Genomic DNA, 23,390 nt, shown 5'->3' with positions numbered 1-23,390 from the left:
CACATTAATCAGTAAATTGACAGGCAGAATACAGTGATTAGTTGCATTTATGGTGAATATGGTGAAATAATTAGACAGACAAGATGGCAGATTGAGCACATTAGGGAGGTGTGATATGCATATAGCAGGGAAGATGTAAAGGTAGTGATGGGAATGCTACTCAGCTCAGTTATCAAGGATGGTGTTGTTCATGTGCTGCTGAATAACTAACATTGGCATGATTCTTCAGAATAAACTCAAAAATGTACATACCATCTTCATCAGTTTCAGCACTTATTGGCCGGGATGCAGGCCCATCCCCAATCTTTGTAGACGCCAACACAGTTATCTGATATATTGTCCACTTGTCAAGATTTACCAAGACACAAGATCTGTCATTAGGCCCCACTGCCAGTAACATTTCGTCTTGCGTATCCACTTCTCCACTACGAGGGACTTTCACATAGCTGACTTTATAGCCTGTTACATCGCCATTTTGGCGGTCTTGAGGTGGTGGTTCCCATTCAATCCGAAGACTTGTAGAACTCAGAGTAGTGGCTTTGACATCTTGTGGGGGAGCACCAGGGACTAGTGGAAGGAAGGGGTCAGTGATATGTACAGCACACAGGTTACACAACCAAGGTTAACATCAATATACTTTATATTGGAAATTACAACAAGTTTAAAGGAAATACATGTACCGGTATGTACAACATCAGATAATACACACGTCATTTTAACCCTTTCAGTCCTACACCCAAGATTCCAAGTACATTCATGAATCTGCAAATATCGTCACCATATTGACGAAGTGACGAAACTGCCCAAAAAGCAGCGAACCAAGTTTTGAGAAAATCAAAAATCAAGACTTGTCACTGGTTAAAACGCAAAACTGAGTGTGATTGAAGTAATTAACAATCGGTGCAATTTTCCATCTTAAAACTTGGCAGATTATGTAGAGGACATCATAATATGTAAGAATTTTCAAAAATGTCAAATTCCTTAAATCACTGGTTTTGGACAGATTCGTCACTTCTTCAATTGGGTGAAGATATACCGGCTTTGTGAACAAGTATTCCGGGAACTGGAATTGGCTACATCAGAGATCGATTCCTCAAAGAAGTGGAATCGATTTCCGATTTTGGAATCGATTCTATTTAATTTTGGCGTGGATTCGCCCAAGCCTACCTGTGACTGGATGGCAAGCATGTGCACTGCACATCTGTTATGCCATTCTGCACATTGTTCACTTGATAGAGTGACATCATCTGCCTATAATTGCTTTCATTACACAACTTACCAGCTTGTTCTGTGCGAACTGATACAATAGGTGTGCTAGCTCCCTGCCCTGCCCTGGATTTTGCAGCAAGGCGTATGTTATAGACTGTGTTTGGCTTCAAATCTTCGAGGGTGTATGTCTCTGCTTTAGGAATACTCCTATGTTCATCATTTCCAGTTTTTGAGTCATTGTAATACAGCTCATAGTAGAGAATCTGAGCCTCAGTTTCACGTTGTCTCCATGTCAAACGGATCTGTGTTGCAGAGATGGCTTCACCAACAAACATTTCGGGTTGGCTAGGAACTAATCAAGCAATGTGTAAAACAAAGAATTACATGGAGGTTACATCATCCAAAATAACATAACGAATCAAAGGAATGTCATTTCATACAAATCAAGGCCAAAGAAAAAATTGTGTGTTTACGGTAAACTGATCTACCTGCATTTTGTTAGACTAAAATGCCGACCTCAAACTGTTTATTGACACCTTTGCTGAAAATATAAAATAAAGTGTATTTTACAAATATAATGTTTTCCCTTTGCTAGTGGTTTATGTTGCTCCAACCAAGCATGCTGCCATGTCTCATTGTCTTGTGCCATGTTGTGTTGTGCCGTTAACATACACATGACAAATCATGTGGTCCTGGCCAGCCATGATATGTTGCACCAAGTCTGCAAATCCAGAAATGCTATGACCGTTCGATAAATTTTGCGCCATTTGTTTCTATTTGTGTAATCAAAATAATCAAAACATAGAATTATTATGTTTCCCTGTAATTAAAACAAAACAAAATTTTGACACTGACAGGACAGACCAAAATGAAAGGAAATTGAAGTCATATTTCACACTGTCATAGCCGAGAATTAGCTGGTTCTAGGGCTGTCCCAAATATACCAAATATACTGAATATTCGATCATCAACCAAATATTCGAATAGCTTTTGGCCGGTTGGAATCTTCAAAAACAAATATGCACACAACTGTGATGTTATCATAAAGTTGTGGCGCTTTATCGTCAGGTTCCACTTTTTTTGTCGACGGTAACTTTTTGTCAACAGCGGTTCATTGTTTCCATCCTTTTAGCAGGTTGAAGCCCTTGACAGTTATAAAAATACTTACAACTGTACTGCAAACACTCCAGGAACCCATATCGATTGCCGGACCCCAATTTTATATGTCGCCCTGTGTGCACCTTTTCAATGGGGGGTGCCATCATGAAATTTGCGACGGACCATCTGTCACCATCTCACAAAATGAGTGTAATGTGAATAGTCTAATAACCCAACCTGACACTTACCCTGACCTACATTTTATAATTTAAATGTGTATGTCAACAGATAAAAGCTAGATGCTTCGTACAACGTCCGCAATCGTGCAAGATTAGACGAAAAGCAGGGAAATTTGCACATGACACCAAACCAATATGTTTCATTTATTATAATGAATTTTATCATTTATGTTTATGTGTTATACTCAAACTCCAATAAAGGTAGACAGACACCAAGGTTAAGTTTGTTTCTGCATTCAATAGGGACGTTGAACAATAGAGGACAATAGGGTCCCCAATTCCAGAGAGGTCCCCAATTTGGATTCGTGTACAAAACATATGGGAGGTCTTCCTAAAAAGTTGCAGTACAAACAAAAGAGGGACAATAGGGGGTCCCTGATTGCAGGCAAATACAGACTTGCGTGTGCGTGTTCATACACTTCAAACCGTGGACGAAAAATCCAGAGAACAAAAGAGAACAATACTGTCCACGATCCCCAGCATATGTCCACGATTGAGGTCGTGTTCAAAACCTATGGGAGTACAAACAAAAGACGGACAATAGGATGTCCACGATCGATTGTGAACACACATTTGGGTGTGGGTGTGTTCCTGTATTGTATTACACTCGTGGACAGACCACAAAAGGAGCACAAAGGGGCCATTCATCCTCGAACGACGGTGCCTATTGTCCTCGAACGCCGGTTTGTGCACTAAGTCTATGGGAAAGGCTTAGATCAGGGAACAAAGGAGAACACAAAGCCAATCCTCGGAAGCATAGCAAAAAACGACTGGGTGTGTGTGTTCCTGCATGGCATTACGCCTGAGGACAGACAACAAAAGGAGCACAAAGGGGCCATTGATCCTCGAAGGAAGGTGCCTATTGTCCTCGAACGCAGGTTTGTGTGCTTAGTCAATGGGAGAGTGTTATATTACAGGGACAAAGGAAAACACAAAGCCAATCCTCGGAAGCATAGCAAAAAACGACGGTGTGTGTGTGTGTGTGTGTGTGCGCCACAGCTTCAAGTTTATTGCAAGAAACTTAACGCAAATACCAAAAAGTAGGGCAAATCGGAAACATTAGGTGGTACCCATTACCAATTAAATAGAGAGCAGCCTAGATAAAAGTGGGGACTGAAAAGGAACAATTCAATGTTTCCAAAATACCAGACTATTATTGGAAAATCCTCACCGATTCAACCAACGCTATCAAATAGGTGGACTGTGGGTGCTGACTGGACCGTACTGATGAGGTTTATGGCCCGACGCCTCGGAGCCTTCGGATTTTCTCTCCTGGGGCTGTGAGGGCACCCTGGCCCATCTCTCAGCTGCCTTTAAAAAAACAAGGTGGTTCTCGAACCATGCGTCTCGCCTGTTATCTTTTTGATTTCTTTGATAGAGTAAGGTGTGCATAGTAGGGTGGCAATGGCAAGGGGTAGTCATGCGGATGAGAGGGCCCTGATCAGTGTAGAAATAATTGTGGGTAGTAATGAGGGTGGAATTGTACGAACTGCTAATAATGACCTCTAATGACCTTTGACCAGAGCATGTGCCCTTTCACATCATGATCATATGAAGATTCCCATGTTGCACCTATTACCCAATTTTAGTTGCAAGTGCACTTCAACTTCTGAATGAGATCAATTGTACATGTACATTGTCAGCCCAGTTGACAACTTGACCTCAGATGACCTGTGACCTTGGATTGTGACCTTTGACATCAGATATGAAGGATGCCATGTTGCATCTATGACTCAAGTTTGGTTGCAATTGGACTTCCAACTTTTCAAATGAGACCAATTTTACATTTTCAGGCCGTTTTACGACTTTACCTCAGATGACCTTTGACCTCTGTATGTGACCTTGGACTTCATGATCACATGTAGGTTGCCATGTTGCATCTATGACCTAAGTTTGGTTCCAATTGGACTTCAACTTTTCAAATGAGACAATTTTTTGAAACTTTAACCAAAATACCACATACATGTACCGGTACATGTATACGCATACGTGCGCCCGTCCATACGGACATAGGTACAGACATAGTGATTGCCTAGTCTCTCTCCTTAACTTTGTTAAGGAGAGCCAAAACAAGATGCTACCCCAAGCCATGTGAATCCACTTTACTCAGCTCCCTGACGAAGCGGTTCTCTAACAACCGAGGTATTCTTCCTCCATCCCTCGGTGTGTCTTGCTATGTGTTTTGCACAGCTGTAGCTGTCAACCGCCGTATATGAAGCGCCCCTCGCGGGGTTTTTAGCAGCTATGTTTATTATTTACATTCTCCATTTTTTCTTCTTCGCCCCTTTCTTTTCCATTCTTCATTTTCGATTTTGCCAACAGCACCATGATTTTGCCGACAAAACTGACTAATTGGGGGGGGGGGCTCACATCCCCCTCTAGCTTTTGACTGGCACAGCACAGAGTTGCAGGTGGCAGTTTGGAATATCAGAATATTCATCCAAAGCACCGTTGAGTAATTGAATACTAAATTCATCGACAATGGACAGCCCTACCGGTAACTGGTTCACAATTCTTAACCTATTTCACATCTTTATCAGACTCAAAAGAAGTTTCAAAATAAAACCATTTACCCATCTGCCTGGAAAAATGTTCAGGCGTTTACCGTAAACACACAATTTTGGGGGGCCCAAGTTTTAAGATGACCAGCACAGACTTGGTTGTATTTGTCTTTGAGAAGTCCCTCCTTCCAATATGAATCCTAATCAATTTGTGGTTAATAACTCCATGTTGATTCCACGAATATGGCCCCCTTAAAGACAGTCTGGTTTCTTTTATTCAAATCCCAAATGCATTTGCGAATATGGTTTGATGTACACATATAGCTCAGTCAACAAAAGCTAGGTCAATAAAGGCAGAACAAAATTTTGCAAAAGGGTTTTGATTGCATGCTGTTAGACCAAGTGCATGTAAACATTGTGGTAACCTCGTTTGCCTTTTTTACTCAACAAAAGGTTGAATAACTTATTCATATTGCACAAATCTGGAAAAGAAGTGTTCTTCCAATTAACAGTCATACCGTTGTTGAATGTGGGAACAAACTATCAAACTGAAATTGGGTGAATGTACATACCTCCTTGCTTTGTTATGACCTGGACTGCATTTGAGGCTGGCCCTTCACCAATAGCAGTAAATGCTGAAGCACGTATTGAGTAAATCTGGTCTGGATTGAGGTCACTAATTGTTGTCAGTCTCTGGGTACCATCTTCCACTGAATGTTTATACCAGAAGCTCAGATTCTGACTGGGTGTGTTGCTGTAATAGATGTTATAGCCTCTAACAATCCCATTGGGTGTTTCTGGAGCTGTCCATTGCACCAGTATAGTGCTTGCACTCAAAGGACTTGCACGAACTTCTCGTGGGGCCGTTGAAGGTGCTGTGTTTTGGGGAATAAAAATAACAATGACTTAAGTACATTGAGATTCAATTTACATTAAAAAAAACAAAAAAAATACAACTCCAACTAATGATTAAAAACTTACAATATTTACAATCAAATTTAAGATATAAAAGAGAATTTTTACAGGTGATTTTCCTCCATGACACCACCGATACAAGCGATAAAATCATAAAAAGAGAATGATTTTTTTTGTCAAAAGCCTTGTAAAAAAAAAAACAGTTTATTTTAAAGTTTTGATGGAGCCATTTTTATGATCGGGGCATTCACCGTGCAAACCATTTAAGAGCTGCTGAATCACCTATCATCAGCTGACCCGAGGATGGAATGTGTGAATATGGTCAACCTGAAAGGACATCCAACACATGAATTTCTCTCAAGACATTGCAAATTATTTTCCATGACGCTGCTATTTTGACGACAATTTGTTCTACTTGAAAAACAATGCTTTTTACAATGTGCTATTTGACTGTCATATCGTCCAATTGATGCTACTCCATGCTACCAATCATCTGCTCACCCAGCTGTGCTGTAGTGACTGTCAAGGCCCTGCTGAAGTCTCCCCGACCTATTGTATTGACTGCTGCAACACGCACATTGTACTCTGTGAAAGGCAGCAAGTCATCGATGGTATACTCAGTGACAGTAATTCCAGCTATTTCTTTGGCAGCACCAGGAGAGGAACTTGGCTCATATTTCAGAACATAGGTCTTAATAGGTTCATCAGTGCCAGCTATCCACTGGACAGTGACTGTATTAGCAGTATGCTGGCTCAATGTTGGCACAGGTGGAGAGTCTGGACGAGCTGTCATTAAAAAGCAAAGAAAACAGAAAACAAGTAGAAAATGTTTACATATTAGTCTCTCTTTCATCTTTGTTTTCGTGTAAGACATCCCACAACCATATGCAAACATAAACCATGTCCTGCAGACAACTTAAATCAACAACATTTAGTCCTAATATGTTTGTTTTTATCACTTGTCAGCTGTCTAAGGCCAAACAAAAATACTTTTGATTTGGGTAACCTGACCGACCCTATTTTTGAAAGCAATAAAATGCGACCCCAAACAATTTTATTGGTTATTTGGAAAAAAAATATTACGATACCGACTTTCGATCAACATTGGTCAAAATCGCCGACCGCCAGAACATTTTATAGGCATTTATCAGCAAGTGTTTTTTTTTCTTTCTGGTATTATCCGAAAGAAAACATCGTGGTCTAACATTAGTTTGTGTGTACTTTAAAAATACGTACGTTGTACCAAAACCGCTTGGGTTCTTCGTCACTTAATCTTCATTGCAACACAGTCCAAAATGTCTGGTCCGTGTGTCTCATGTTCCTTTGTACGTACACACATGTGTGCGAACAGCGCAGTATTGCGTGTCAGGGGAAATCCCCACGGTAATGTCTGTGCCCAACAAGCAATACTATTGGTAGACCGCGAGTTACACGGTCACACTTTCGAGCCTAGGGACGCCATGCATCATGGAAACCGATTTTCGATGAATTTTTTTTTTGAAATTGTGGGACAAATCATGGAAGCAAAGTGTCCTAATGATCCTTTTTTAAACTTAATGCTTTTAGGTTGCTGAAAGCAAGTAATTGTTGATATCGCGTTAGCCAACAGGAAAATTCGTTATGCTATATCATTCCAATGGCCATGTGCGTTGTAGACTTCACATCGATGTAGACTTCACATCGGATCGGACGGCTGCACGTCTTTTGTGGCCTTCGTTCGGCTCTCGTGCACATACGTACACACAAGACTGCAATTTGCTCTAGACATCGGAGAATGTGAACATTTTCAAAAAACAAAAAGGAAATTTCTTCCAGTGAAATCTCAAAATGATATTCAGGGAATTCTTTGCGGAAAAAAAATGGGGAAGTTGACGACGATTTTTCAATTGATATCGCCGCAAGAGGCCAACCTGACGAACCATGGAGAAGCGTAGAGAATGTCAACACGACAGTGGTTGAACCATGTTCCTTATTCTATGGTTAAACTTACAAACTCCTTACAATAAAACATGTCACAAAAATCTGCCCAAAACACCTTGATTGGGGACCACTTAAACATGTATCATTCCTCACATGTATTGGCTCCAGAAAAAAATTAAAATAAAATAAAATGTCATGCCGACCGACCAACCTAATCTTTTCTTCAGTAGGTGTACAGATCTTTACATGCACTGGGAAGGATATTCCACTTTGGCTCAAAACATTTCACAACTCTCTAGAGATTACAAGTAACTAGAGATTGCAGTGTGTAAATATATGTATGTGCAGTTGGATATGTTCCATTTACTTGATGTACCTATGTTGGCTGTTACATTGGTAAACATACAAATAGCGAATAGCTTAATACTAACACAAGAGCTGGTAAAACGCAAGTTCCAAATTACATTCTAACAAAACTGACACTGATTAAAATACATTGCTAACATGATGATATTGACACTATTTTGTACTCACTCCTGACAGTCACTGTTACTGTATGTTCAATCTCTCCAAGGTCACTCATTGCATAACATGTGTACTCTGCAGTCTCCTGTACATTCTTTAAAACCAGGACACTTCTACCCTGGGGAAGAGTATCATCAGGACCACTCAGATCCTCATCACCTTTCATCCACTTAATGACAGGCATTGGGGAACCATTGGCTGCACAGGTAAGGTTCACATTACCACCAGGGACAACTTCTTGCGTCTCAGGGAAAATGGTGAAGCGTGGTGCCACCCGTCTCACTGAAAATTGAATAAAAATGAATAGTAAAATTTCAGTCAATTGACGTGGCAAATTTCACTAATTTTGAAGTATATACTGTATGTATTCAAAAGAATCTACATGTATAATGACAAAAACTAAATACGGGAAACTTCAGTCATAAAAATTAAAGGTTGAAAAGCCGCTTCGCTCAATGCAAAACCAACACAAAAGCCGTCAGGCGCATCTGCTACAAGCCTATTTTGATGATGTCATGCAACATCTCCAATCGGGTGACTGTTTCATTATTTTGTTCCATGCCCAACATGTGTACAATCGTACATGTTTGTACACGTACGTCCGTACACACGGGTGCACACTACACGTAGATATATGCAGTCATCACTGCCTGACGACGTGTCTGGTGTCGAACTAAAGATTGATTATAGAACTGGAGAGTGAAATAGAGCGCAGGGGTTTCAAAATAAGCCGGAAACCGGCGAATTTGACAGGCTATTTAAACTTTTGCGCCGGCTACTTTTTTTCCAATCATGAAAAAAAAAAACCTTCCCTTCTACAACGAAGGAATCTGTATACAATTAAAACAAAAAACCTTATCATAAAAAATTCATGGCCCTTGAAAATTAAATTCAGACCTAGGCCCTACCTAATTGGTGGTGCACGCACGTTTATTTTTTGTGTGGATTTTTGGTGTGCAAAAAGTCGCAGCCAACTCGATTAGGTGTGCATGATCGATAGTAATTATATCCACATTGCTGTGGTGTGGAAAATGACAACGTAGTGAGCGCTGCATGTGCGGTATAGACTGGAGACTATGCTGACCTCATAATCACATATCGAACCGAGTGAGAAGAGAGGCTGTGTTCAGACTAGCTCTGCTACTATGATTGAGGGCGCTATACATGAAGTGTTAAACTTGCACAATCTTCACTATCACGGATGATGGACTGCTTCGTTTTGCATTTTAATTAAAAGGGGCTTTCTTCATCTTGTAGATTTTTATTTGTAGTAAAATGTATCATTCACGAAATTTTAACGTTATGGGTTAGGCTTATTACTAGTCGTTGAGGATGGTTGTCCAGTGAATTTACAAAATTGACAAAAAACGGAACCACGTTAGGCTGAAAGGCCAGTCTACCTTAGTTTGACAAGCGGTGCTTATGTTGTCAAATTGGCGTCATTATCATCGAAGCGAAAGTTGCAATCGCAGGCAAACTTACTGACTTTTTTCCAGAAGAAACAGAGAGGTTTTGAAAGTACCTGAGGAACCATTTATCACCTAAATTAAGTTTTATTATTATATTCAAAATACATGAAAACAATACATTGGTAAATTCTACAAAATCAATGACAAGATTGATAGGCTGCATGGTAATTCCTCCATGGTTATATATTGCACGTGGGTTTCCCACGTACATGGTGGGTTTAATTTTAAATGAGGTTTTCGAGCAAGTTGTTATGCCGTTGTGTTATTATGCCCATAACTTGCACATCCATAGGCCCGCCTCAGGGTTTTTTTCCCAGATATATTTCATCGTCTTCTTGTTGCATTTCAGATAATTTAACTTTGTTAATGAGAATTTAAGGGGTTTTGGTTGCATCAACAAATATGCATGTGGTGTACATTTCTATGACTGTAAAAAATAGTCTGATTATAAGGGAGGTGGGCTGTTTTTTCCACATTTTCCGTCGATATGAATTATTAACATTTTTTCTCTTGCAGAATACAATGATTACATGCACATTTATAATCAACTGGGAAACCTCTTGTCCATTTTTTAGAAAAAAAATTATATGACAATTAATTTTATTCCAGCAGTAAGATAAATGGGTTGACCACCCGCAGGGAAACCCCAGGCCAATTTTTTTTAAACTTCTGTAAATGAATCAATTAGTTTCAAACAACATGTAAGTGAATGCAACTTACACATTTTGTGTCATTTGATGATTTCACTTGCAATATAGCTCTTTTTTTTAAAACAGATTGGCCCCAGTAAACGAAACGAAATATTAATTGAGATGTTTTTATTCTTATTTTGATAGAAGAGGGAGAGCAGCAGCAATGTAGCAGCTCTACTACTACTAGTCCCACTACAAGCAGCCATGCATCAATGATGACAGGTAGTGCTGAGCAGCCGGAGAGTTTAAGTTCATTGGCAAGCAGCAGCCATTGTCACGGCAGTGCTCCACAGCTAGATGATCGTGAGATGGAGACATAACTGAACAGTTTTTCACACCAGAACAACTTAAGAAGGATCATCATTTTACCATGTGCAGAGCCACTGGCTGCTGTTCAGTATCCAAGGAGGAAAAAGACTGACCGAAGGAGAAAACATCTAAGGGAAAGTTCCGAGACCAGTTTCATCATGAGTGCTTACTTGACAAAAGTATCTCATTTTGCCATAAGACAGGACTGTGGTGGTCTGTGTATGTTGAGGGTAAGGGGCTGTTTTGCCTCTTATGCCGAAAGCATCAAAGCAAGTCCAGTCAAAATAGGTGTGAAACATTTGGATCCACACCTTCACTGAGATCCAAGCGCATCACCCTATCTGATCATGCCAACTCTCCAAAGCATAATGCAACTGTGGACAATGAGCTGTTGAATAGATTTCGTTCTTCCAGAAGCAGCTTCATGAAAAGGAAAGTCTAAAGCATGATGTTCTTGAAAAGGCCTTTCACTGGTTGGCCAAGGAGTCCATTGCCAATACTAAGAATGCATCCTTCCTCAAACTGGAGCTGTTGGGTTTGGAACAGTTAAAGTACTTTTCCCATAGATCAGTTGGGTCCCTGAGAGAAATACTGATAACAATTGAAAGTAAATTGTGTGAAGATATATCGTAAAAGCTGCAGGAGTCGGCAGGTGACCAGTTTTATGGTCTTTTGTGGATGATGCATCAGATATTAGCAACACAGAACAACTAATTGCCTTTGTTCAGTATTTTGACGAAGACACGGGTACTTGGAATGCAAGTTCTATTCATTGCTGATGTTCTGCAAGAATCAACCAGTGCCGAAGCAGCAACTCTGCATGCAGTCATCAAAAAGGAATTACAGGCCTTGAAAATTCCTCTGAAAAACCTACGAGGCTTGGCCACTGATAGGGCTAGTGTAATGGTAGGGTGCCAAAATGGCCTTGCAATGTCAGTTCCATCATCTCAGTCCACTGCATATGCCACAGACTCGCACTTGCTTGCACTGACAGTAACAAACAGTGTTGTCGGTCTCCAGACCGGTCTCGGTCTCGAGACCACTTTTTGCTGGTCTCGGTCTCGGGAGCTGTGGTCTCGGTCTTGGTCTTGGTCCCAGCTCCTTTTGGTCTCGATATTTTGGCTGGTCTCGATATTTTGGCTGGTCTCGAGTCGAAACCAGCCAAAATGTCGCCATTTGAGTTGGGCACATAAAGCGAAGTAAGTACTAATTTATGCAATAAGGGCCAACCATTTCGGGCATTGTGTAGTTTAGCCCACCCCTGTGGGCGTTAACTTAACGTTAATGTTAACGAGGAGCTCCAAATTACTGGCATTTTCGACCCCAATCTTCTCTTTAATTTGGAATAGTATTTTGGAGAAAGAGTACCGGTACATTTTCCAACCTGATTTTCCAGCAATGAATTCACACACTCGTACCAGTTACCAATCACTGTTGCCATGAGAGTGTATGATGAGACTCAATTTTCTGGCTGCTCATTTGAAGTACCCCATTATTCCTCAAAAAGCAAAATCCCAGTCAGAAAAAAAATAAAAATCCATATCTGGCTACCACCTCGCAACTTTTGGGTCTACCGTACATGTTTAAGTCTATATTCCATGACGGAAATTTTAAAAAATAAATCAATATTTTCTAGCTCCAATTTTTTTGAAATCAGGTTTACAAGAATCGAAGACCAATGTAAAATCAATATTGCATTTAAAAATCTGTTAATAGTCATAGCTGAAACCAAGGGGTTGCTGTGGAGTTTAGGGTCCGAGTTCCTATAACAGATGAAACATCCACCTTTAACTTTGTCAAGTTTCAACATTGCAAAAAAAAAAGTAAAATTAATCGTACTCCTAAGTAAGAGTTTCTTCCATCAGATTTACACTTTATAGTAGATAAAATATATTTTAAAAAATATTTAAAAACAGTTGCGACGATATATGGAGTTGTTTCCATTTTTTTTAAATTGATTGTGACAATAACAAATTATGTTGCAATGTTGTAGATTAAGGTATGAAGCTAACATAAAGAGCATTCCCATGACACAAGAAGGTACAAGTGATTCCTATAGTTTTCAATTACTTCCTTTACATCCCCATCAACATCATCATCTCAAGGACAGACTGTTCAGCTGTAATTATGTGTCTTGTTTTTATTTAGATTATTGTTATTTATTATCCGCGGTCTCGGTCCTCATCGGTCTCGGTCTCGGTCCGCCTTGAAAGGGCTGGTCTCGGTCTCGAAACTTCAGGTCTCGGTCTCAGACTATCCGGTCTTGACTACAACACTGGTAACGAAACACTCAAAAAGATTGCTGATGTGGAGACTGAAGTCACCCAGCTCTGGTAAGTCTTCCACTATTCACCCAAAAAACTAGCAGTATATCTGAAAGTACAACAAGAACTCAAGACAGTCAGTATTGGTTCTCGGGCAAAGAGGAGGATCTCTAGGAAACTGAAAAAGGTTTGCCAAACACGATGGTTGTCTTTCAAAAATGTTGTAGCTGCTGTACATGCAGAGCTTCCTGCTATCTTACAAACACTCAGACAACTGAAGACAGATCCGGCTTGTTACGGCCTTCTGAAAAAATTGTCTAAACCCAAGAAGATAGGCATCATTTACATCCTGAATGACATCTTACCAATACTTGGTATCCTGAGTAAAACCTTCCAGAAAGGCACCATTGCCTTCTCCCGCATCAAGCCTACAATCCAGGTTTGCACTGACCAGCTGTCCAGCCTGGTTAACACAAAAAGTCCCATTGAGAAATTCAAGCATGATATTGAAGTGGATTCCTTGACTAGAACAGAAATAGGGTTCACAGAAGATGACATCGTGTATCTAGAGACCTGTTACAGGACTATGTATGTTCACTCATCAGGAACATTAACATCAGGTTAAAAGCGGCAACACCAGTACACACTGCCATGCAGGTATTTGACATGACAACAATCCCAGCCAGAGATCATGCAGACTTCAAGGAACAGCATGTGGTGGTGTTGGCCGATCACTTCTTTCTAGATGACGAGGCCAGTCACAATCAGCTACAAGCTGAGTGGAACGTAGTCAAGTATGACCTGAAGACTTGCGAAATACCTGTATCTGTGAAGGATGGTATGATCTCTCCACCTGAATGGGTAATGCAGCATCTTCGTAGGCAAAAGTTTTCTCTCAGGGGGTCATTTCCATTGTTGATTGGTGTAGTTGAAGCCCTGCTTGTTATCCCAGTGTCAAATGCATGGCCAGAACGAGGTGCATCAAGGATGAAAATAATCAAAACTAGACTGAGGAGTGTCATGAAGGAAGATACATGTATGCTCAATGCTTTGATGCATATGTCTCAATGGCCTACCTTCAACATCACAAGCCTGCAGCAACTTCATAAAAAAATGTGTGAAGTTGTGGCTTGAGAAGAAAGACGGAAAGAAACTCCCCAATCCCTCAACAAGTGCTAGCCACTTTCCACATTATCAACAGGCTGCTTCCCAAAAGCCAGATCTGCCGAAAACACAGGAAACACGGAGTACCCAAACTTACATCATTTTGGCAACAGACGAAAGAACAAAGGAAGAAATTAACATTGCAGCCCATCTGCTTGGACTTCCCATGGATGATGTTGAGCCAAGTTCATCCACCTCATCTGATTCAGACTAAAACCGTAGGTGTGATTTGATTTCTAAATAATAGTTTGAGACAACAAGGTTACATCAGATAATGTAAACAAATACAAATAGACATATATTGTATTTCAGTTCTGAAACCTTATTTGCTTGCTTACAATATAAAATATTCAACATGATCATCGAGATTAAATCCAAATTACAATGTATATAAATAACTATTGTAACAAATTTACATTGGTGCACTACGAGGTTGCTTTTTTAAGACATCGCCCACACAGTGTATTATTGGACATCGTTTGACAAATTATTTTTAATTTTGAAAGCAGGAATTTGGAACAGATTAAATTTCTGTTCAAAATAATATGATTTTAGAGTGTCAAATTTATTTGGTTTTGAATTTTCAAAAAAAATCAACAGAAATGTCTTTAAGTAGGACCTTTGAAACCCTAATCTCAGATGCCAGGAAATGCCTAGACTGCACCAGAGAGCATCTACAATCCTAAATTGGCGGGCCCCGGACCTCACGCCATTAATGGCTGGGACTCACTGCCGCTTACTTTCATCCATCTGCCTGCTACTCTAAAACATTTTGAAACCCCTGAGAGCGCTGTGTTTGTATTCATCCTTTGAGGAAGACATCAACGATGACGATGGTGTCAATAGAAATGGAATCTAGCGGCGCCAGGACTGTTGAACCGTACAGATTTGAGCCAGAGTGCGTCCAAACGCATTGGACCAAGCTCAAGATGGCATCCCCAGCCCGGTCATAATGGTGCCGAGAACGTCAACAGGTGACGAGAAAAACATCAATGGGAGTTATTTTTGAATAATCTAAAATGATGGATCATCTTCGCTGGACAGATGATTAGGTTTACAAAGATGTTGTCCCTTGAGGAATTGGTAAAAGTTTTGTAAGCTTGATAATACCAAGACAAAATTAATAAGCACATCGTGTTTTTTTTCGTTGCAGTGACAACAGCTGAGCTGGGCTAAAGGCTCTGCAGCCAGACTATTTTGCTCTTTCACTGTTCATATGGAGACTCGGCGACTTCAACTTTTACCCCGACTTTCGTGAAGTACTGTGGTCAAACCTTTTTGCTGGTGAGCTTCAAACCCTTTGAGTTAATTATTTGAACTACAAATTTCATACAAGTGGTCTGCGGACCGCATGTGTCGCCTTTTACGGCGGTCAATCCCTTTATGTTTTGTGTTCTTACAAAAAGTCAAATTTTGTTCCTTTTTAAACAACGACCTCAAATGACCTCTACACAACCTTTGACCTCAGCAATCTGACAAAGAATAGTGTCTTCCCACCCAAGGGTCACTGCATCCAAGTTTCATCAAAATCCGTGAAAGTATGTAAAAGCTATGCATTTTGAGCATATTTGAACAATGACCTCTAATGACCCCTACAAAAACAAAATACATGCCCTTTGATATCAGTAATCTGATGAAGAATTGTGTCTTCCCACCCAAGGGTCACTGCATCCATGTTTCATCAAAATCCATGAAAGCATGTAGAAGTAGAAGCATGTAGAATCCAGAGAACTGAGCTCATAATAGGCAATTTAGACATTTAGAGAAAAAAATGTGTTTCACGTAGCGCATGCTATTAGCGGAAATGTCACGGTGGGCGGGCCGCAAAGTACTGAGGGAAAATAAATCTTAGCAAAGGGTTAGCACCCTCAAGGGAAAAGTCTTTATGTAGTTATGCTTTACAGGTAGATGAGTGCAGTAGAGTAAAAGAACTACTGTAAATGTAAAGTTTTATGAAAAACTACTATGACCAATGCGTTTTTGTCTTGCTTTCCATTTTACTATCCATGGTAAGATTGACATCTTCACCTCATCAAGCTTAACACTAACCCCCACCGGGTATTCCTCAGGTACCCTGCTAAAGGCAACAACATCCAACTCAACTCAAATGAGAACCCTGCTAAATGCAACAAACTGCAACAGTGGATTCTGTTGCATAGTGCATTGAACCCAGTGCATACCGGCCTTGGCACCAAGCAGTTAGCCTGCTAAATGCAACCAAATGCAACAGTGGAGTCTGTTGTATCGCCTTGGCACTATGAGCAGTTACCCTGCTAAATGCAACAAGATGCAACAAAGCAGGGGGATTTGAGTGGCCTGCTAAATGCAACAGTGTGCAACAACATTTTACCTTTGTTGTTTTCTGTTGCATTAAGCAGGGTTAATGCACCTGTAAAAGTCTCCAATGCATTTTCTGATATAATCTTCATGTACATATGTTTTCAATCCTCACATATAAAGCCAAACTTTTTCAAACAAAAAGAAGTCCCATACCCTGACATCTTACCTCTAACATACAAAAGAGCCGTCTTGGAGAAGCGAATACCTGCAGAATTCCTAGCAGCACACTGATACTTCCCACGATCAGAAAACTCTGACACACTTATTGACAAGCCAGCTAATTCAAATGAAAAGAAATATGCAAATTATTAATACAAACAACACTACGCAAGCTGTTGTGTCTTGGTTTTACACAATGTTCTGAGAGCTGATGTCAAAGTAACACAATTTTGACAAACTTAATAAAGCCTTCAGACTGGGGAGGGTTACACTGTTCCATTTATTCAGTGTAGCTGAACTTGAAATAGTTCATCTTACATGTATCAGCTTTGAAGAATTACATCATTAGCCCTCCCATGCAAACATACATTCTGTGCCAAGTTACATGTATCCTTTCAGTCAAAATCAAGTGACTGTTTTCAACAGTTAAGAGCTCCCAGCCTACATAAAGCAGGATTGACTGGCAGTGACTATTCATGTAACGTGATACAGCTATGCTTTGACTGTAGCTGATTGATAAGACAGCTGTGCCAACAGTTTCCTGCTTTTGTCTTAAAATACAATCTGACTGTCTGTTTGGTTGTGACTAGCCTGTGTAAAAGGCATGGCAAGGGAAGTGGGTTGGAATTTTAACTATCTGTGACTGTTTAAACAGTACATGTAGGAGGGTTAGTCCAAGTCACTTAAGCTTTCACTTAAAGTATCAACATAATGTGCATGCACTGCAGACGTCTCACCCTCAAAATTCCAACCAAACTTGCTCAATTATTGGCTGCATCAATACATGGTTGAGTGTAGAATAAAAAGTACAAATTTAATTTGATTCTTAAAAAAATAATAATAATTTGAATGATTTTTTGCTCAAATGTCTTTGAAGTTTGTGATCTGATGATAAAATACTCCAGAAGCAAGCAGTTACCAACCTATAAGAGAAAGGGAACACAATAACTCCATGAAACATCAGACATTATACATGTATAATCAGTATTTTTTAACATGTCTACCTGGGGTACATGCATCATGTAATGGTGCAGAAACTTGGCATGCCAGTTAGTGATTCGTATAATCTTACTCAAATGACTCAATTCATGCATTTGAGTGTTAAGATGATAGAACTTTACAAGACTGTCAACGTTTGTATATTTTTAGCGAAGTGGGCGAGGCAAAGCCACTGTGGTCATTAACATCTAAAATAATGGGTTTCCTCATTCGCAAAATACATACATGCCTTTATATTTAGTTGTAGCAATAAAGGTCTGATGAGACAATTTGTTTTGAGGCAGAAATGTTCCCTGCATTCGATTTTGTCTACAATCACCCACCAATACTCCTTTGACATGTTTGAGTACAAAACTGTTTAAACTGACTGCAGTGTGTGATTATGTGGACAACAGAGCTTCTATTCCAATATCCAATGGTTTGTTCAAGCACAAAAGTTCAAGTGTAAAGCCAAATGTAATATTGTAACTTCTGTAACTGCTAGATCAACACCTTTCATCTGCCACACTTGTACATGAGTCCTAAAACCTTGAGTTCCAAATCAAAAATACAAGTCCCAGTCATTTATTTAAAAAAATGCAAGGAAAAGAAACCTGCCTCTTATCAATGGACAGGCAAAATAAAGAAAACAATTACAGTCATGTACAGTGTAGATTGACAAATAATTCTGATACTTCACAACAAAACATAAAAAGGTAACGGTGCGTACATTCAACTGGATAAGGAATTCAACAGAACATAGCATTGGTTACAAACAGTTTTTGTTCATCAAGTGGTTGCTCACAGTGAACCATCAGACCAGAGAATGAAATAATCCATCACCAATCACTTTTAGTCTTTTATTCCTACAGTATGATAAACATGTACCACCAGAACATGATATGAACTCGAATTTTAAAATGGGCACCTGTTTTCACAGGGCTTTTACACGTAGAGAGTGATGTACATGTAGTGGCGCAAGGCATGTATTGATTTGCAATGGTTATGGTTTCAATTATATAACTACTATTTTGCAAGAAAAAAATCTTCCATTTTTAATATAGTTTTCCAGGCCAATTTCTGAATTTTTCTGATCATTTTCATTAAAGGCCATTCAATTTCATGGATTTTTACACATCTGTTCAAATTGGGGTTTCTTTTTCGTTGCTGCGGCATTCAATTTCATTTTTTTGGGACATTCAATTTCGTGGTGGTGTATTCTATTCCGTTTTGGTGCATTCCACATTTAATTTGTAGCATTCTTACATATACAATAAGTTTTTGGCATCTTTTGACGGTTGACACATTGATATTTGCGAAGGTCGGTGCGCATATGATGTACATGTATGACAATGCTTTTCTTCTCTTATTCGTTTATGGGCAATCATTTTCATTGTTTGGTCATTCAAATTAATACGATTTTTTCCTATTTCCTTCTGAGGTTTATTTTTTTCAAAATCATTGCTTCTGTGACATTTATAATGTAACAATTAACTGATATGAGGGATAGCTGATGTAACAAAAAAATGAAATGAAAAGGGCTAAAGAATTTTCTTTTTCATTGTTGATCTTCTCTACTTGTTTAAATGTTTTTAAAAATCTACAAGGGGCATCTGTATGTTGACATGCTTATTAACCCTCTAACTTTGTTGACTGGGGGGGGGGGGGCAGAGTGGCAGATTACAACTGGCAAGACATTTTGAAAGCGAAATCGGGCTGCTGATAAAGGAGCGCAATCGGCCTGTCAGAAAAACCATGTGTGCATCGGGAAATTCGCAGGGATGAAGAGTGATAGTGTCCATGATTGTTCACTTTTAACGGTGCCCCCTATCAGAAGATGCGACAAACCACAATACCCCCCCCCCCCCCCCCCTCCTGACTTTTCAAGGAAAATGGAAATGCAGGAATGTCTTAAAAGATGCTTGAAAAAATATGAAAAATGTTTGCCCATTAATGAAAATGAATGCCCAATCAACATGTTTACACAGACGAGTGAAGCTGAAAGACGATAGAATACTCGGATAATGAAATGGATGATTCCTTTTTGAATGTCGAATGACAATCTGCGTGATCTTTCAATTTCAATTTAAACTGAACGAGCCAGGTGAAATCTTTGTGAAATTGGCTGGAAAAACCCAAAACAGTTGCGGTACAGAATTGGCGAACTTTTCGCAAAGAATTTTCCGTATTTTTTTTTCATGCGGATGCTGTCCTGTTCAAAAATCAAATTTCTGATCTTGTCTTTAGAACTTGTTCCCAAGAAAGTACCCCCCTTTATTACCACAAATGGTGTGGTCCACAAGTGCGCATGGTGCGCATGGTGCATGCATGCATCAATGTGACGGTACAGACACCAACGAAGACAGCTTTCACTCACGCATGGCCGGCCGCCGGCGGCCGTCCGCACTTTTGGTACATGTACGTACCACGCACTCGGTAGTATTTTTTTGGATGCCAACTTATACAGAGGAATTGTTGTGGTTTTGAGGAAATGGGACCGAAAAAACACGCCGACTTAGGCGAAGCAGCGACTTACAAAGGCCGACTTAGAAATGAATTTCAATGGAACTGCATTAGAGACGACCGGGACTTTCGTCAGACGGCCGATTTAAGCAATATGACGAATTACACGATGTCGACTTGGCTGGAGTTTACTGTATTCTTAAAAGTATCAATGCATTCTAAACAATTGCTCAACATAATAGTTGTCTTAGAGAGTTTCAATACTTGAGAAAGTTTGTAATCATTTGAATGTACTTCGAAAAAAATAGCAAAAATGTATTATTCGGACGTAGCATGGACACCGTGCCATTGTTACATCCAAAAAAAATTTGCCATTTTTTACACATATATGTAAAATATTACCAAAACTGACATTGCATATATAACAGGACACCTAATGCTCCAAGAAAAGCTTTTGTTTTGGTATAGTCAAAATGTAACAGAAACGAAAGCTTAATGTTGACGTAACGGTGTCCAAATCACCCAATGGAAGTGTGACATTTGGGGTTGGACACGGTGTCCATGTTACATCCACAACCAAGGTATCATTTCTACTCCATTTGATACCTGACTACCACAACAAAAGCTTTTCTTAGTGTGTTGCATGTAGTGTAATAAGTACATAAAGTGAATTTGGGTAAAGTTTTACAGCAATTTAAAAAAAATTGGTACAAATAAAATTTTTGAATGTAACATTGACACAGTGTCAATGTTACGTCTGAATGACATTTTTGCTCATATTTTTGGCAAAATACACTGAAATGATTTGAAACTTTCTGCACCAGTGGAACACCCAACACCCAATATTATTTAGAGCAACTGCAAGCAAGGCATTCATACTTTTCACAATATGGTCATATGTCACACATTGTGTCCCACCCCGGTGAATGACCCAATATATTGTTCCCTTAACATGCTGCAAATGACACTGCACTGTGCGACATTACTTGAGGCTGTACAGTGCACCATGAAAATCGCATTCCCCCCACAGTGTGCTAAAGTCCAAATTCAATCATTAAAACTATGTTGTTTTATGAAAGCTAAATTTTGTGAATACATGAATGTCGAGATTAAAATGTTCTACATGCATGCCAAATTTCATTTAACTTGGGCAGGACCCAACACCTCCCCCCTTCCCCCTCCGGCCCTCCCCCCCCCCCCCCCCAGCAATGAGATGGTCCTGAAAAGGTGGAAACTACCATGAAAACATAATGCACATGCATTGCACTGGACTCATATGAGTATCCATCTGAAATCTTTCCAGCCGAGTCCCTAGACACATTGAAACCCACCATACATGGAAGATAGTATAATAAACTTAGTACACAGCGTCGCGCTAGTAATACTGGTGTTGACGACTGTCTACTCATTTGTCCTAAAGTGTAACATTAAACATGTGCAATGACACAAATGATATTCCCAATACCATGCACTACATGCATTTAGGCCTTTTTTCAATTACTTGGAGTACGGATCCACCGCCGAAAAAAAAAAATATTTAAAAAACTCCGCCGAAAAATGCCACTTTTGATGACCCAAAAAATTTTAACATTGAAATTGTTTTGGTTTTTTTTAATATTGCCTTCAGACTAGTACTTAGTGTTTCCAGTAACCCGACCGACCGTAAAAAAAAAAATGGCCATACGTAGGGTCAGCAAAGATTTTTTTATTTTGCATGAACGTAAAATAAACATATTTTTAAAAAAAAAAAAAAACCTTTGTGAAAATGTATCTACGAAATCGAATTGCTGTGAACGAAATCATTGCTATAGCGTTATGAAACTCACAGGATCGTCCCTGTTTTTATCGGCAAGTTAGGAACAAAAATCGTGTCTTTTCTTTCTACACAAAACAAAACAATTGCTATGGCGTTATGAACATAACGAAAGTCACAAGATTGTCCCCGTTTTTTATCAGCAATAGACACAAAAATCGTGTCTTTTCTGTCTTAAAAAAATACGCTTTTGAATAACTGTTTACTTCAAAAATGCTTGTAACATTTCTGTCATCCGTATTTACTTGTCAAATTTGCTTACTTACAATCGCTAATTTCGGAAAGAAACCGTTGTTTTTTCCGCTGATGCGATTGGCATGAAGCTTTGCAGTGGTGAAAGCACATACATCATGCGTGCAGAAATATTAGACTGGTTCCCGCTGCCTGCACTGCAATATCCAAAGTTGAGGACGGGAACCAGTCAACGGCCATACATAGCCCGACAGGTTGAAATTGGCATTGCAAAAATGCCAAACCAATATCGACAAAGAACAAATTTTTCTGCGACTTAAATTCACAGAACGTAATCTCTCTTCTCTGTGTATGTAATATTCCATTTTAATGTTATTATCTTGCTGGTTTTTTTTTGCTTGAACTTAAGTGATACAGCGTTGCCTGCTCCCGCAAAATTTCTGCTGTAACACGTGCTTCATTGCCCGGGGTAGACACACAGTGCATGTAGTGGACTGCATGCAGTCAATGCAGTTCTGATATGAGCAATACTGCTGGAGTTGGCCAGCAGCCGTTGTGACTTGTGAGTAACGTTGAGAATGTTGGTGTGCATGACTGAAATTCTCTGCTTTTCTTAAGAATCATCAACCTTAAATATATTTCTGTAGTAATTAAGGCAAGTTTTTGTGTGTCAGTTTCGATAGCCTTCGTGGTGCAAATAAAATGAGACAAACAGTCTCTTGACATCAGAACATTACTTGGAGATTTACGGGCGCATTGTAGCCACTTGCTCCCGCTAATTTTGAGCCCTGATGCAGGTATAAAAAGTAGTTCTTAGGACATAATCTATCTTTAAAATTAATTAAAAACATTTCTTAGTGGAAATACATGTATATGTATGCAAAGACTGGCACTGATGCACAGCTACATACCACATTAAAGACCAACCGACCCTTCATTTTGATAAGTTTCGTGCAGTAAAACTGAATAACGACATTTGGTTTGAGCACTTTCGTGGCCAAATACCATGACCGAATGCTGGGTGCACCATTATAGGCACGCTGTAAAGGGCGCCCCCACACGTTTGGATATTTTTCCCCCGCCCTCAGCCCGACCTGGGACCCAAAAATCCGTAATCCACATAAACAAAAACAAAAACAA

General features: G+C 39.6%; 1 protein-coding gene across 2 annotated transcripts in view; it reads right to left on the bottom strand.

The window, feature by feature from the left end:
• Positions 1–23,390, bottom strand: part of LOC119728262 (receptor-type tyrosine-protein phosphatase S-like) — an 80,305-nt gene that overhangs the window by 48,054 nt on the left and 8,861 nt on the right. For both annotated transcript variants that reach the window (XM_038200424.1, XM_038200425.1), the window contains exons 4-9: positions 16,812–16,922; positions 8,417–8,689; positions 6,464–6,748; positions 5,620–5,922; positions 1,280–1,561; positions 253–567 (exon numbers count right to left, since the gene is read on the bottom strand). In XM_038200424.1, the coding sequence (XP_038056352.1) occupies positions 253–567; positions 1,280–1,561; positions 5,620–5,922; positions 6,464–6,748; positions 8,417–8,689; positions 16,812–16,922 (1,569 nt within the window). The remainder of the gene's footprint in view (positions 1–252; positions 568–1,279; positions 1,562–5,619; positions 5,923–6,463; positions 6,749–8,416; positions 8,690–16,811; positions 16,923–23,390) is intronic.

The sequence above is a fragment of the Patiria miniata genome, unplaced genomic scaffold (assembly GCF_015706575.1).
Source record: "Patiria miniata isolate m_02_andy unplaced genomic scaffold, ASM1570657v1 HiC_scaffold_20, whole genome shotgun sequence".
NCBI classification, from domain to species: domain Eukaryota; kingdom Metazoa; phylum Echinodermata; class Asteroidea; order Valvatida; family Asterinidae; genus Patiria; species Patiria miniata.
This window is presented reverse-complemented; position numbering and strand designations above follow the sequence as displayed.